General features: G+C 27.9%; 1 protein-coding gene across 1 annotated transcript in view; it reads left to right on the top strand.

The window, feature by feature from the left end:
- The window catches only part of LOC129989423 (complement C3-like), a 109,612-nt gene that overhangs the window by 21,723 nt on the left and 70,427 nt on the right, over positions 1-17,462 (top strand). The window contains exons 5-11 of the mRNA XM_056097959.1: positions 2,782-2,925; positions 6,128-6,170; positions 6,481-6,565; positions 7,327-7,429; positions 13,486-13,728; positions 15,847-16,020; positions 17,128-17,250. Of these exons, the coding sequence (XP_055953934.1) occupies positions 2,782-2,925; positions 6,128-6,170; positions 6,481-6,565; positions 7,327-7,429; positions 13,486-13,728; positions 15,847-16,020; positions 17,128-17,250 (915 nt within the window). The remainder of the gene's footprint in view (positions 1-2,781; positions 2,926-6,127; positions 6,171-6,480; positions 6,566-7,326; positions 7,430-13,485; positions 13,729-15,846; positions 16,021-17,127; positions 17,251-17,462) is intronic.

The following is a 17,462-nucleotide window of genomic DNA, read 5'->3' as shown; positions in this document are numbered from 1 at the left end:
AAAAATTTGAACTCGATATTTTGACGAATCTCCATTTTCTCTCATACCATAACATATTTTTGGAAAATGTATATCTGTCTGTGACAAAGATAGCTCAAAAACACGTTGACCTTGAAGAAAAAAATTTGGTATGCTATCTTTACACCAAAATTTGCACATCTCTATCAAATTGTGGGCCAATTCTATTCAGACGATGTCTGTCTGTCGGGCTGTTCGAATATAAATTAACATGATAGCTACAAAACCAAGATGGTAAAATTCGGCACACAGATTTAGCATCTATAATGTAGACACCTATCAAATTTTGTGTCAAATCTGACTGTCTGTCGGTCTGCGCTTTCAGAAACATGTTAACGCGATAACTCAAAAACACAATGACTTAAATGTATCAAATTTGGTATGGGGATTTGTGATAACGAATGTAATTTTTGTATTAAATTTTTGTTTCAGTCAGCTTGGAGAAATGCGCTTGAAACACAAATTCAATTTTCGAATACTATCAAGGTGAGTAGCTGAAAAAACTCTCCAAGGATCGCATAATTCATTCAGTAAAAATGCTGAATTCACGCCAAAGGCTAATATTTGTACACCAATATCATGCAAAAACTTCTCTGTGATAACCCTTTATTAAAATGTATGCGAGAGAGTTGTTTGGAGACCACTCCCAATGGTTACATACGTTTTCTGTCAGCAATTGCCACAAAGTACATAGAAAATTTTGCTATTATTTTCAGTATTCAACCCTATCGATTCATATTGTGTTTATAGGTCCACTGGCCTGATAGTAAGTTAACTCGAAAAGCGATTCTTCAAAATATGTGTTGTGTATGCGAACCTGGTGTATGCTAAACCCGACATCGTCAGCGAAATGTCCTCCCGCCGATGTGGTAAAAAGCTTGAAGAAGATTTTGTCAGCTCAAGTGCCATCCTCGTCATCTGAATGGGGCTCAAAATTACAAAACCCATCCTAAAATAGTCTTAGCATTGCTTTTAAATGAGATAATATAATGAAGCAAAACTAAATCAGGAAATTTACTGTGCCAAGTTCATTTTTGACGATTATCGTACGTTCTTCTCGCATGTCAGAAACTTTAAAAAAATGACATTTACTTTGTCAGGTCAATTCGTCACATCCTATCCCACAATCAATATAAGTCTCGTCATATCCTCTAACACAATCAGTATCATGCATCTTGTTTTTGCTAATGATAATCAGCGGAAATGCACTAGACTTTCAGCGAAGAGGAAAAGGAAATAATTCTTTGGGTTTTGGTTTTCACATTATTTTCTTGTATCGAGCCTTTCTGCCGGTTTACTTAGAAGTCGTTCAGGATTCAGAAACGGAAAATGCAGTAAAACATGTTTAAAGACGTTTTTCTTAAATTATTTGTTAGCCCAAAAGTTTTATATTCAAGCCAGATTTTTAAATGTTTTGCATCTTCATAGACTCAAAGATGAAGTTCCAATATCAGTTAAATTTGCAAGACAAAGGAACTGGTTTAAAAATATATTCTTTAAACATATTTTTTCTCAAGAATTTTTTTTTTTAATCTTTGAAGGAACTAATTTAATTAATTTTAACTAATTAATTTAAAACTAAAGAATGAAAGGAATAATTTGAATTATGTTGAAGAGATAATGACTGCTACACTTTTCTATTTTCAGTTTTTAATGAATGAAGAACTGCTATTGATTAAAGCAAAATGTCGATTAATGTGATATTGCATAACGAGATTCAACTATTTAAAAATTTATATCGATTTTTTATTAGGTTTTCATAAAATTGAATTTTTATTTCTAACATTACTCAAAATCTAATTTTGTTCCGTTATGCAATAGATTATTTCTTCAATTTTCGATTTTTTCCTATTATAACATATACTCTGTAGGTGATGCTGAAGTTGAAACTTTCTAGACAGATCTTTAATATAACTAAATAAAACTAAAGTTCTATAATATTGTCACGTAGGTACTTTAGTGGGGAACTCAGTGACCCACACAAGAAGTAGGGCTAAACCAATTTATTAACTCAACTCAGAACACAGCGACTGACAGATCTTCTGCTTTTATACTAACAGGGAAAGTTCCAGAATACTTTTCTGGAGTCAGTAAGAAAAGTCCAGAACGCTTGTATGGTAAACTAAAGAAAGTTCCAGAATCTGCTGGAACATGAAATAAAGGAAAGCGTATAATCGAGCAATTAAACATTTACACAAACTGTGAATCGCATTGTCTCTAGCGGGATTTGAACTTACGATCTCTTGATTATGAGACCAGTGCTGTGACCATTCGGCCATGGAGAGTCGACTGCCTCTTTTCAATGCGGCAATATGTCAAAGAGAAATGTGACTTATATTTTTTAAAGCTAATTTTTTATTATTTTTAATGATTAGTTTTCACATTATAGCTTCCATAAGATGATAATAACTATATCATTTTTTGTGTAATATTTAAAGATGCATTATATTTTTAATTTTTTACCAAGTTGTTTTGTACCATATATTTTTTCGATTTGTTTTTAAAGATGCAATATATTTTACATTTTTTATAAAGTTGTTTAATACTATATAATGTTTGAGTCCTTTTTAAGGATTCAATATATTTTTAATTTTTATAAAATTGTTTAATGCTATATAATTTTTGTGTAGTTTTTTAAGGATAGAATATATCGTAAATTTATTTAGAAAGTTATTTAATACGATATAATTTTTTGAGTGGTTTTTAAAGACATAATATATTTTTAATTTTTTTCAAAGTTGTTTAATAGTTTAAATATTGCAGAACCCCAAAAACCTGATCGTGGAGGAGACAGAGTTCAACAAGAAATTTCAGAAATTCCGTAAAACATTTGTGAGTCATCTCTATAAGTTCCCGAACTACCCAGTACATGGAGAATGGTCAGCTACTGTACTGTATGGGCATGAGGTATTATTGCATTTGTCAATAAAAATAGTAAAAGAAAATACTGATATACAAGAAATGTTACACTATTATATCATTATCTTATTATTATATATTATCTTGTTAATATCTTAGATTGGTTTGTCATATATTAACTAATGAAGCTGTAGTAAAGAAGTAGTATTATATCATTATCTTATATCATTATCTTATTATTATATATTATCTTGTTAATATCTTAGATTGGTTTGTCATATATTAACTAATGAAAGCTGTAGTAAAGAAGTAATATTATATCATTATCTTATTATTATATATTATCTTGTTAATATCTTAGATTGGTTTGTCATATATTAACTAATGAAGCTGTAGTAAAGAAGTAGTATTATATCATTATCTTATATCATTATCTTATTATTATATATTATCTTGTTAATATCTTAGATTGGTTTGTCATATATTAACTAATGAAAGCTGTAGTAAAGAAGTAGTATTATATCATTATCTTATATCATTATCTTATTATTATATATTATCTTGTTAATATCTTAGATTGGTTTGTCATATATTAACTAATGAAAGCTGTAGTAAAGAAGTAGTATTATATCATTATCTTATTATTATATATTATCGTGTTAATATCTTAGATTGGTTTGTCATATATTAACTAATGAAAGCTGTAGTAAAGAAGTAATATTATATCATTATCTTATATCATTATCTTATTATTATATATTATCTTGTTAATATCTTAGATTGGTTTGTCATATATTAACTAATGAAAGCTGTAGTAAAGAAGTAGTATTATATCATTATCTTATATCATTATCTTATTATTATATATTATCTTGTTAATATCTTAGATTGGTTTGTCATATATTAACTAATGAAAGCTGTAGTAAAGAAGTAATATTATATCATTATCTTATTATTATATATTATCTTGTTAATATCTTAGATTGGTTTGTCATATATTAACTAATGAAAGCTGTAGTAAAGAAGTAGTATTATATCATTATCTTATATCATTATCTTATTATTAAATATTATCTTGTTAATTTCTTAGATTGGTTTGTCATATATTAATTAATGAAAGCTGTAGTAAAGAAGTAGTATTATATCATTATCTTATTATTATATATTATCTTGTTAATATCTTAGATTGGTTTGTCATATATTAACTAATGAAAGCTGTAGTAAAGAAGTAGTATTATATCATTACCTTATTATTATATATTATCTTGTTAATATCTTAGATTGGTTTGTCATATATTAACTAATGAAAGCTGTAGTAAAGAAGTAGTATTATATCATTATCTTATATCATTATCTTATTATTATATATTATCTTGTTAATATCTTAGATTGGTTTGTCATATATTAACTAATGAAAGCTGTAGTAAAGAAGTAGTATTATATCATTATCTTATATCATTATCTTATTATTATATATTATCTTGTTAATATCTTAGATTGGTTTGTCATATATTAACTAATGAAAGCTGTAGTAAAGAAGTAGTATTATATCATTATCTTATATCATTATCTTATTATTATATATTATCTTGTTAATATCTTAGATTGGTTTGTCATATATTAACTAATGAAAGCTGTAGTAAAGAAGTAATATTATATCATTATCTTATTATTATATATTATCTTGTTAATATCTTAGATTGGTTTGTCATATATTAACTAATGAAAGCTGTAGTAAAGAAGTAGTATTATATCATTATCTTATATCATTATCTTATTATTAAATATTATCTTGTTAATTTCTTAGATTGGTTTGTCATATATTAATTAATGAAAGCTGTAGTAAAGAAGTAGTATTATATCATTATCTTATTATTATATATTATCTTGTTAATATCTTAGATTGGTTTGTCATATATTAACTAATGAAAGCTGTAGTAAAGAAGTAGTATTATATCATTACCTTATTATTATATATTATCTTGTTAATATCTTAGATTGGTTTGTCATATATTAACTAATGAAAGCTGTAGTAAAGAAGTAGTATTATATCATTATCTTATATCATTATCTTATTATTATATATTATCTTGTTAATATCTTAGATTGGTTTGTCATATATTAACTAATGAAAGCTGTAATAAAGAAGTAGTATTATATCATTATCTTATATCATTATCTTATTATTATATATTATCTTGTTAATATCTTAGATTGGTTTGTCATATATTAACTAATGAAAGCTGTAGTAAAGAAGTAGTATTATATCATTATCTTATTATTATATATTATCTTGTTAATATCTTAGATTGGTTTGTCATATATTAACTAATGAAAGCTGTAGTAAAGAAGTAGTATTATATCATTATCTTATATCCTTATCTTATTATTATATATTATCTTGTTAATATCTTAGATTGGTTTGTCATATATTAACTAATGAAAGCTGTAGTAAAGAAGTAGTATTATATCATTATCTTATATCATTATCTTATTATTATATATTATCTTGTTAATATCTTAGATTGGTTTGTCATATATTAACTAATGAAAGCTGTAGTAAAGAAGTAATATTATATCATTATCTTATATGATTATCTTATTAATATATATTATCTTGTTAATATCTTAGATTGGTTTGTCATATATTAACTAATGAAAGCTGTAGTAAAGAAGTAGTATTATATCATTATCTTATATCATTATCTTATTATTATATATTATCTTGTTAATATCTTAGATTGGTTTGTCATATATTAACTAATGAAAGCTGTAGTAAAGAAGTAGTATTATATCATTATCTTATATCATTATCTTATTATTATATATTATCTTGTTAATATCTTAGATTGGTTTGTCACATATTAACTAATGAAAGCTGTAGTAAAGAATTTCATGCATTTTGACAAAGTGTTTAAGAAATATAAAAAGATGCAAGGCGGGAGAAATAGATGGTTGTCAAAGGCGGCTACTTAATAACAAAAATAAGATGCTTAAAACGTAACAAAATAGTAATATCATTCGAAGTTTCTTTTACTTAATAATTCGTTAAAAATGTCATTTATGAGCGAAAATTCTAATTATTTTCGAATATGAATTAAAATCATCAGTAGCTGTTTGTAATAGTCTACTTGGTTTTAGAAATAAATAAAATCATAACGTTGTTTGAAATTAAAAGTTTAATAAATAATATTTTATGATCATCTTTGATATATATTTTTAAATTTTGTTACGTCTGTTTTCATTTCAGTTGGAGCAAAATACTACAGTACACTTTGAATTGCAAGAATATGGTAAGAATATTAATGCTATTTTTTGTACAAACTTTTACTGCATGTAAATTAAACGTATCATTGCATGCAAATTAAACTTATCAACACATATACATAAAGTAAAAATAATTTTCGCGTCCCTACTCTTATATTAAAATGCCTTTAACTAACCGTTTAAAAATCTTATTTTTAAATGCTAAACTTTTCTGATAGAATATATGAAACATTTGTTATGTTTTCCTAATCTAAATGACTCAATTACTGCATGCTATATTTAAAACTGAAGTAGAAAGAATTGTTACTGCTAATTGTTTTTCTTTTCGTTTATTAGTTCTTCCAACATTTACTGTCGAACTCAAAACGCCTGAAGTCATTCTGGAATCCCACGACACCATTATTTTGTCTGCTTCAGCGAAGTAAGTAATGGATGGGCATGCAAGCTTTATTCATAGACTTTATGTGGCCGCGTTTAATCGAAAGAAACAAGTTGCGCAAATATTAAAAACAAACACGTATAGAGAACGGTACTTGTAGAAATTCGCAACAAAAACAGAGAAAAAAAAATATCTCATTAGAAATCTACGAAAGAGTGCTAAAATTTCACAGCTAGAGAATTCCCTCTGCGATGAACAATCTAAATGGATAATTTCATTCTTGTTTAAACGTTTTGTTGCCAAAAGTCTCCTGGCAGAACTATAGAATTTTTCAAACGAGTCTTTAGATGTATTGTTTTAATAGAGATAAATTCAAAATTCTTGAGTTTTCCAGAACTTTCTCTTTTTTATCCGAAATCATTGCCAAATGGATGTCAAGTTTATGACCCATGTCTGAGTCATTGATCTGACATCCTATCAGCATATGTTAATATATCTCATGAATCTGTCTATACATAGCAGCAATATTGCAGGAAAGCAATATTACAGATTTATAAAAATACTACGTTTATTTGGGAGCAAAACTGATAAAATGTTTGCTATTATAATTATTATTTGAAGGCCTCTGTTAGATACATCGATTCTGGCTTGGAAGCCTATGTCTCTTTTCCAGTATTTGAAAACCTAGATTCAAATTTCTGAATGCTTAACATCAAAGTTTTGGATGCTATAATGCATTTTAAGGTATTAGCTCTGAAATGTTTGTTTCTATTTCTCTGACACATTATTTTCTTCAATTTCAGGTATGTTTACGGAGAGAAAGTGAAAGGTTTAGTGACTTTTCGGCTTGGTGTAAAAGGAGAAGCTCCTAATGTCATTTTCTTTGCTGTGATAGGTCCTAAAGAGGTATTTATCATCACTAATTATATAAATAAAGTACTATAAGATAATCTCTACTAATAATGAAGGGGAACGTGTGATTTAAACCGTTTGATCTAGATCTATCAAATTTGGCATAAATATGTTTTGGAGGATGAAAATATGCATATCGGAGCGATTTCATTTTTTTAAAAAATTATTCTTAGAATTCCTAAAATTATTACAGAAAACTGAGTTTTGTACTATATTAAAATGTTTTTAAGGGTATTAATTCAATTGAGTAAAAACTATTTATTTGTTTCGGTAACTTTGAAAAAATATTTATTTTGTTATTTTCTATAATCGATATTCTTATTAGTTAAAATTCAAACCAATTTCATAGTTTCATAAAATATTTTATAGCATGATTTTCTTACATTGTGGATAACTAGGGAAAAAGTGTTTTGTTTACTGTGCATGATTTTTACGCGAAGAATAAATGAAAGAAATTACAATACCTCGAAAATTAGAAGGCAGATTACCTGGGAAGTCTCCAATAACACTGTGATGTCAAGTGACTTAATTCTATTAGTAAGACCTACATATACAATGAATAGAACAGATGTAAATCTATTAAAATTACATGCATGAGGTGTTTGTTATAATTTGATATTTAAAATTATTCACTTGAGGGAATCATGCATTAAGTTATTCATAAGAGAAATGAAGATTTTTAAACAAAAATACTATGTTCCCGAAATCTAAAACCTAAAAAAAGCTTTCAGATGCATGCAATCAGAGGAATTAATAATTTACTAGAAAATGAAATTTCTCCATACTTTTGGCGAAGACTTGTAGCAGTGTACGATTCTCAGAAAGTTTGCTCCATTTTTTAGTTTTGATCGTTTACTTAAAAAAATTTAGTAGCACATTCCTTGAATTTTTAATCTTAACACGATCTTAACACGCACAATTAAAATTTACTCAAAATGTACGAAAAGCACATAGCTCTCATTCATTATGCGAAGCTCCTTTATAAGGTATCTGTGTTTTTCATTGCTTTGCAATTTCAATTTCACCTAAGGCCGATACTAGTGTAAACAGCAATGTGTTCTCTTCTAAAAATAATCACTCCTATTTCCTTCTTCTTCTTCACGTAATACAATAATTATAAACTGAAACATCACAGAATTCATAGTTAAAGTTGCTTTAAGAATGTATCTTTCCTGTGAAATGTATAAAAATGATCACCTAGTTTACTTTCCCTTTATTTTAAAGCTATAAAAATCGTTTGATGTTATAACATTTTTAGAGACGATTGGCTTTCTCTTCTGCTTACATTTGCATGTTACCTGACTTCTTCATTTACAGACTTAACTCTTTGTTTCTGAAATAATTAATTTCTTATTCTGAATATCTACAAAATCCAGCTGAAATAAAAAAAAATATATACATAAAAATAAAATTATGACATTTCTCATATTTAAATGTATATTCGCAAGATGTGAATTGGAAAATATTTTAATGCAGATATAATTATCAAATAATTATACTATTCTTGGACTTATTTTCCCAAATACAAAGTGGACCAAGTTTAGGGGATAGTAAACTTTGAAATAAATAAAAATGGACGAGAATATGAAAGTTTCTTTTTATTATTTCATCACCAAAATGCAAGTTTATATTAAACTGAAATAGCGTTATAGAATGTATTGTTCTATAAAATAAATATGTGGAGGATATAAAGAAAAAATAAGTACATTTTAGTAACTTTTCTCAAAAAGATGTTCTTATTATATTTAAATGCCTCTTAAATATTTCAGATGTCTTAATTTCAGAGGAAAAGTAAATAAAATGGATAATGAAAACTTCAGGGAAGTATTAAAAGATAGCTGCATAGGTATTTTATGTTTCGAATATTTTAGCTAGCCAAGGGTCTATTTTAGCTAAATAATTTGGAAAACTTTCAGAAAAACATAAAATTATTATTAAAATCCAGTGCATGTACATAAAAATATTTCTACAAAATTTAAATATATATATATATATATATATATATGCATAAAAATATTTCTACAACTTTTGATTGTATTTTCAAAATCATAACCGGTTTTGTTCTAAATAAATTTATTCAGAATAATGTAAAAATAACAGAAAAAAGTTAAAAATTAAGTTTCTTAGAGCATTTTGAAATTTTTAAAAATTATATATTTTCCCATTTTTTTTAAATATATGTGTAATGATATTTTAATTCTAATTTCAATTTAATTTATTTTTCAAGATTTTATCTTAATTTAGCCCATAGTAACTTCATTCTAAAATATTCTCTTATTTCGTGATCCAATTCCACTGCCTCTACTTAATTAATTCAAGAAAGCTTTGTTAAATTGTTGAATCAGCTAAAATCTAACTTTCCCACATCACGCGTGAAGAGGCAAAATACCGCTGATCAAGCAAATTCTTTTTTAAAATCTCCCTGTGTTTACCCTACCTTCTCCGCGTGTGTAATGAAAATCCCTATTGAAATCTCATAATACATTATCACTGTAAAGAAATATTTTCCCTATCAAAATCATTGGTTATATAAGACCCGGGATAAAATGTCCAAGAGCTTTTCCCTCATTCCTTTTCTGTGTCGCTCTGTGTGTTCATCATTTGTACATATGCTTGCTTCTTCAAAATGAAATAAAACGACGTCACAAAAATTAAAAGTATCTTCAGTGTCTTCAAACTGCATCATGCTTCGCAACAATTAATATTACATATATTTTGTTTTGAAGAGTTTTTTTATTTGACATATTTATATTTTAATACAAATGCATGAGATATTTCATAACCCTACATGAATAATTTGCAAAAGTGCCTAATAGATTCGCCGTAAGTATTGCAATCGTCGAAAATTGTTCCTTTAGATATTAATGATCTCTAAATTTTAAATTTTACTGAGTAAAAAAAAAATTATTTTTGGAATTACGTCTCATTGCGACTATGGTAATTGAAAAACTATAAAACAAATCAAAACTTTCAAAACTAAAAGCAGTGATCAGTTGCAAATGAAATATATACATGGTCTTGGCCTATCGCACATTTTGGATTCTATCGATCAAAGGGAGGACATTTTAAAATCATAATAAATAATTTTCCCTAAGAAAGTAAACACAAAATGCATCCTATTGAATCACTCCGAAAGTATGCACAAAATGCATCCAGTATAATTTTAAAATAGTGAGTCATTATTTATAAAACCATTGAATCAATATTGCCCGTGTTATTCAAAAGGAAAGAGCCAATTGAAAATATTTATTTCTTATAAATGTCAATAAAAAGATACACAAATGATTCGTAACTGGACAGATAAAATAAAAAATTTTATGTCATGAATTAAAGTTGCTTTGCTGTAAATACATTGCTATTCTTGAAGTAGTTGGTCTTAGATTATAAAATTAATTGTTGTAAAAATTTGATCAAGTAGACTTTGAAGAATCGCAGGCGTGGATAGTAGACGCACGTTGTCTTCTGTACCCACACAAATAGGGCGACATTTAAAAGCAGTTCGAGTGAGCTAAATAATTTCATCTGGTAAGGGAGGATGATGAGGGCTTTTCTTTTGTATATGTAACCATTTTCTACGAAATCCACGTACTAACTTCGATTCCGTTTATGGTAAGGAGGCTTTCTGTCCACTGCACTGCAACAAACAAAACAATTTCACGAAGCGTCATTGTTTTTTCGTAATTGAACAACAGCAACGATTTTTATCAAGAGTATCCAAATGCATTTTAGTCGTGTAAGTGGATGTGGTGCACGTTAAATCCGCCCGCTGGTGTGGTGCGGAAATGTGAAGAGGGGAGGTGCCAGCTCAGGTGTCGGCCTCGTCATATGACCGTGGTTTAAAATTATGAGATCCGTCCCAAAATAGCCTTAGTGTTGCTTCAAAAACGGGTTGTTAATATAGCCGAACCTAATCAAATCAAATGCATTAAAAAATAATGAACTTTTTTTTTATCCAGTGATGTGTCGAGTTTCCATCTATTGTCGTTCATTAGAAATAAATATTTTAAATTTGCTTCATCTTTTTGAATAAACCTGTATTGAGACATTTGCCGTTTCACCTCAATGTAGTTGCACCAGAACAGTTCAGTGAGTCTGCAATAATAAATACCTTCACAGATATTCGTGATCAGTTCTGATTCAAAGATCTCCCCTTTCCTCAGATTCGCGGGTCGCGGTGGCCTGGTGGTAAGGTTTCGGCTTCGGAACCGGAGGGTTTCAGGTACGTGACCGGATTCCACCGAAGAACTGTCGTGTAAGGGGGTCTGTTGCACGTTAAATTCGTCATGACAAACATCCTCCCGCTGGTGTGGTGTGGTGTGGAGAGGGAGGTGCCAGCTCAGGTGTCGTCCTCGTCATCTGACCGCGGTTCAAAATTATGAGGTCCGTCCCAAAATAGCCCTAGTGTTGCTTCAAACGGGACGTTAATATAACCAAACCAAACCAATCCTCAGTTCCGAGCAGGTCAAGAAGCCTTCCTTTTGAGGATCACTAATAATTTCTTTATTAGAATTTCAGGAGAGTTAATAAACCTCAAAACTGAAATTGATACTTTATTAATAGTAAAAACACATTTACACAGAGTCTTTCGGATATTTGCAATTCCATGTCGAAGACTTTTAGCTTCAGAGAAAACATTTATGAATTCCTGTGACATTTTTAGATAATGCAAAGGTATCAACTTCTTACTTCATATGTTAAAGTGTGGTGTGTGAAAGAAATTATACTTGTAACAACCATCTGAAGGAATTTCTCGAAACAATGGTCTTTGCGGAAGTAGAAATGAGGACAGTCAATAAAAGCTGGATCTTATTTTATTGGAAGTGAATTGTTAAAAATTGTCTATTAATATTGTTTTGACATTTTATTAGGCTTAATATTGTGAAATTTAACATCAATTTTTAGATCAGCCATTCAAACGGAAAATTTCTACTAATATTGATAGATAGGAAATTTCTAAATAGTAGGTGCTCATTCATTAATTTTTGTTATTTGTGCAAAATATCTAAAAATACAATATCATTCAATGTTTATATCTAAGAATTTGAGAAAACTGTTGTACAATGTGAAAATAAACACCAAATGTTAAAATTTTCCAATGTCTAGAAAAGCACGATTCCTGTCGCATAACATTAGTTTTCAACAATAAGCATTCTTTTTATAAAATTTCATTAGGCTGAGGGGTACTACGGAAATATCTATAACATCGCAAAACACTCCAACATTTATTGAAAAGTGTCCCCCCCCCCAAAAAAAAATGACAAAAAATGACAGTTTGTGTTTTAGAAATGTCATATCTGAAAATATCGATGACAAACATAGTACCATTTTTGAAATGTCGTCGATATAATAATATACGAAAGAATCATTTACGTAAGACCATATCATTTTTAATGGTCTTGAATTCATCGTTTAAAGTAATATGTTGGTGGCTGTCCAGAAGAAATTCAATATATATCTGACAATTATTAATATACTTTAAAGATTATGAGTAGTAAAAAAATCGAATATTGGTATAATTTCTTTCTTGCCTAATTAATTTCTTCCATCTGTTACTTATATTCTTTAAACAAGTGCGAATCTCAAAAACGTAGTATAATAGCTTAGATATTAATTTATCTCATCAGTTTTTACCACAATTATTTATAACTTACTTTACCTTTAATTATTTTAAATTATTACAAAAATCTTCCATTAATTTTACTGAGGTTAAATTCTTCATATCAGCACCAGCTATTTCGAAGGGTGGTCGCAAAATTCTATTTTATGTGATATTTTTATTTGCTATGGACATGATATTAAATTACTGATTATAACTGAATGAAAAAGTGATGAAATCGGTAATGATTTCTTTATGAAATGATTCATTAGGATATAATTTTAAAAATCTCTGTCAAAAGGATTAGTAAAAATTTGATTAAATTTTACTGTTAAGTGTTCTCATTTTTAAGTTCCGAGGGAGAAACTACATGAACTTTTTATTTTTCTAATAATTTTTTATTCTTCTTGAAGTGATGAGCCAAAATAGCACAATAATTCTGTCTCTATTTCAGTTAAGAGATGGATCTGTCCAGGAAATTGTAAGCACGAAGCAGTTTGCAAATCACAAGGACATCGGTTGGTTCCCTGGAATCGAAGGCTCCCACCTGGTTGTTGAAGCAACCGTCGTAGATGATGCGACAGGCAACAAAGAGACGGTCACTGACGCAAAAGGACGCTTCTCCAAATCACCTTTCGTTATTTCTTTCAAGAGATGCCTGGAAGATTTCAAACCTGGTCTTGTGTCCGTCTTCGAGGTAATTACCAAGCATAAAGCTATTTATTAAGTTATGATTTCACCTGCAAAATCAAAGAAGCTAGAAGCACTAGCTTGAATAAGTATTTTAACAGACAGCAACTGAACAGTCAGAAATCAATAACTACAAATTTTATTGTGTATTATGTTTTTATATATGCAGTTTATACTGACAACCCATTACAATCCGTTATGCATAACTTTCTTATATAACCGCCACAAATTTTGGAACAATTGTAGCGTTAGAATTTTGTCTGCATTCATTGCGATAGGCGTACACTACATATACACTACATACTAATACATACGAAATATACACTACATACTAAAATGTGTATTTTGTAGTTGTTTTACAATGATATAAATGCATCGAATCGTAAATAAAAAGTTTAGGCTGCAAATTAGATGTTTGGGTTGTAATAGGCTATCAAAATCTTAGGTAGATCCCTATTGCAAGACTAACTATTGCAATTTCTTCAGTTCTCCACTGAATATATATGCTTATAACGCTTTGCCCGTGTTATCTTGTAAACAGGATAACTAGAGTAATTTTGTTTAGATTTTAACTGGTTTGAAATATTTTGTTAGGAATGTAAAAATCTCGGATGAGTTCGTAAATCGGCCTGTCTAGCCAAAGAGAGTGAAAATGGTGGGAGGATGAAATTTTCGTTTCGCTATAAGGTTCTTAATATTGAAAATATAAAAGTAAATCCAATTAGCGAAATTAGCGTCTCGTTGAAACGAACAACTTTTGCATTTAATGTTTTTAGATTACTGCAATATCTTAGATGTTGGGGGTTAAAAAGTGATTTCCAAGCTCTTATTTTGACTGTTTCTAATATTAAAACTTTTTCTGGCCAGATAGTAACTTTGATGTAAAGGAATCTACCTTTCCCTTTCAATTTATCTAGAGGAATGTTTTTTTTTTTAATCTCAATAATATTTCGCCATTTTTCTCCTTCGAAAAGAAATTCGTTGTTATATATATATATATATATATATATATATATATATATATATATATATATATATATATATATATAGCTGTATGCAAACAATTTCAAAAACTTTTTTTTTCTCACAAGGAATTGTTGTCCGATGCATTCGAGTAAAAGAAAAACAAAAGTTTTCACTTTTGAAAAGTATTTTTTTAAAAGATAAAATATTAACTTTACAATTTATTTTGCAGTTTCTTTGAACGGTGTCTTATTCAAAAAAAAATTTCCAAATTACAGTATATTTATATTTACTATTTTTTAAATTATTATTTTTGAATTATAATTTTAATTTAGTTTTTGAAATTCGCAATAATTATAGTATGTATTACATCTTTTACTGTTTTATTAATTATACATTATTGATCAAACTATGATAATTTTAAAGAAGTCATTTCTATCGTTTTGAGTTTAAAAATGGGTCAAATCTTATTCTTATGAAGCTTTTTCATTAATAGAACATATATCAAATTTTCATCGTAGTTGTGTCAAATTTGAATAAGAATGCTTGCACTGTTTTCAAAATATGTGGAAATTTTTTTAATGTTACATATGTATTACCCTTTATTAAAACTGATGGGAATTAACTTGCTTAGTGTAATATAGAAATGATTTGGAAATCATGGAATGATTGCCTTTCACAATCCAAAAAATATCCAAATAAACAAAAGAATATACACTGAAAGTTATTTGTTTTTAATAAGCATTTTATAAGTATTGGATAAATATTTTGATAAGTATTTTAAAAGTATAAGTATTTTATAAGTGTAAGTATTTTATAAATATAAGTATTTTATAAGTGTAAGTATTTTATAAGTGTAAATATTTTATAAATATAAGTATTTTAATAAATATTTTATAAGTGTTTTTAATAAGTGTTTATATTTGTTTTTAATTACTTCTTCTTAAGCAGATTTTGTAAATAATGACAAGAATTTTATACTTTAAATGCAGACTGGCTCCAACTATAATTTTAGAATGATTTCCTTTCGCAATCCAAGAATCATTCAAATTAAATATATATATATATATATCCACTCAAAGTATTTGCTTTTAATAAGTATATTTTTTTACCTATGCAGATTTTGTAAATAACTTACGGTAATTGTGTTCCTTAACCGTAGGCTGACATCAACTACGTCGATGGCAAGCCCGCAGCAGGAATTGCAACTCAGATCAAGGCCTTGGCTGACGGCAAACCCCTCGACATCACCCAGCCCAATGCAGTCAGTGACGAAGAAGGGAAAGTTTCGTACGAGCTGCATCCACAAATGCACCATAACACCGTTTCCATCACTGTAAGTTATTCTGAAGAATCCAGATTTTTAGAATTTTAACCCGGGATGCCTTAGAAACTCAGAGCGCAACTTAAGACAAATATTCGAAATGGAATAAAAGGGATATTTTATAAAAGCAAAATAAATCTCAATCAATAACAAAGATGAATGTGTGTGTTTTCACTGTAATGGTCACATTATTAGACTTACAGCTTCTGAGTTATGTATATATATATACCTCGGAGGATGGAAATGTATACCTAGGGAGATTTTTAAAAAGTTTTAATTGGAAGTTTAATTAATTAAAAATTAAGCTGAAGTTTAGCATTTTTCCGCAATAACATCTGAAAATATTACAGCACAAAAATAAATTTTAGACCCTTTTAAAATTTAAAATTTTGCCTTTATAATGATGACAATTTAGTAGTCTAAATAAAAACTTTTCCACATCTATCATATTAATTAATAGCTCCTTTCTTTTTTTCCTACAATAATATGCCATACCACAAAAATATTTTTTATCAAGAACTTTTTGTGAAATTTGTTTAGTTGATCATTGCAAAATCAAAATAATTTATAAATAATGAAATGGATTATAAATTCAAGTAAAAACATCAACCAGGAAAATGAAAATACTAAATGCTTATAATATTCATTATAAGCATTTAGTTACTAAATGTGCTTATATTCATTATAAGCATAATAAGCATATTCATTATAAGCATTTAGTTTCTAAATGTGCTTATATTCATTATAAGCATAATAAGCATATTCATTATAAGCATTTATGTTCGTTATAAGCATAATAAACATATTCATTATAAGCATAATAAGCATATTCATTATAAGCATTTATATTCATTATAAGCATTTATATTCATTATACGCATAATAAGCATATTCATTATAAGCATTAATTACTAAATATGCTTATAATGAAATTATAAGCATATTTAGATATTCATTCAAATTATTTTTAATAATTTAAAGAATTATGCAATTTTTTTTGGTAGGAAGACTGGTAAGCTGAGATTATCCACTTTTCTTTATTAATTCTGCTAAGGTTATTCAGGCATTATTTCAAAGGTTTATTTTGTTTTGTTTTAAATTCCCATTTTTTTTTTTCAGATTGAGACAGTGGATCCAAGGTATCGTGGTAGTCAAGCATCTGGTAATTTCGTTCAGCATCGATTCAAATCAAAAGAAAATGCTTTCGTTGCTTTGGAGAGGAGCAGCGCTCACAGGCTAAAAGTAAATATAATTTCAAAACAAAGTTCATTCTTTTTTCAACAAACTAATTAAGATACATTTGTTTATTTAGCTCAAAAATTAAAGATAGTTTACAAATACTTGGAAGAGGATTTTAACATTTGAGCTACCAGAGATCGACATAGACATTGTCTCTACCAAAGATCGATATATACATAGATTCTACCAGAGATAGATTTTATATTCAGATATAG

This window comes from Argiope bruennichi, chromosome 10 (assembly GCF_947563725.1).
Source record: "Argiope bruennichi chromosome 10, qqArgBrue1.1, whole genome shotgun sequence".
Lineage (NCBI taxonomy): Eukaryota > Metazoa > Arthropoda > Arachnida > Araneae > Araneidae > Argiope > Argiope bruennichi.
The sequence above is the reverse complement of the archived record's forward strand: the minus strand, read 5'-3'. Positions and strand labels throughout refer to the sequence as shown.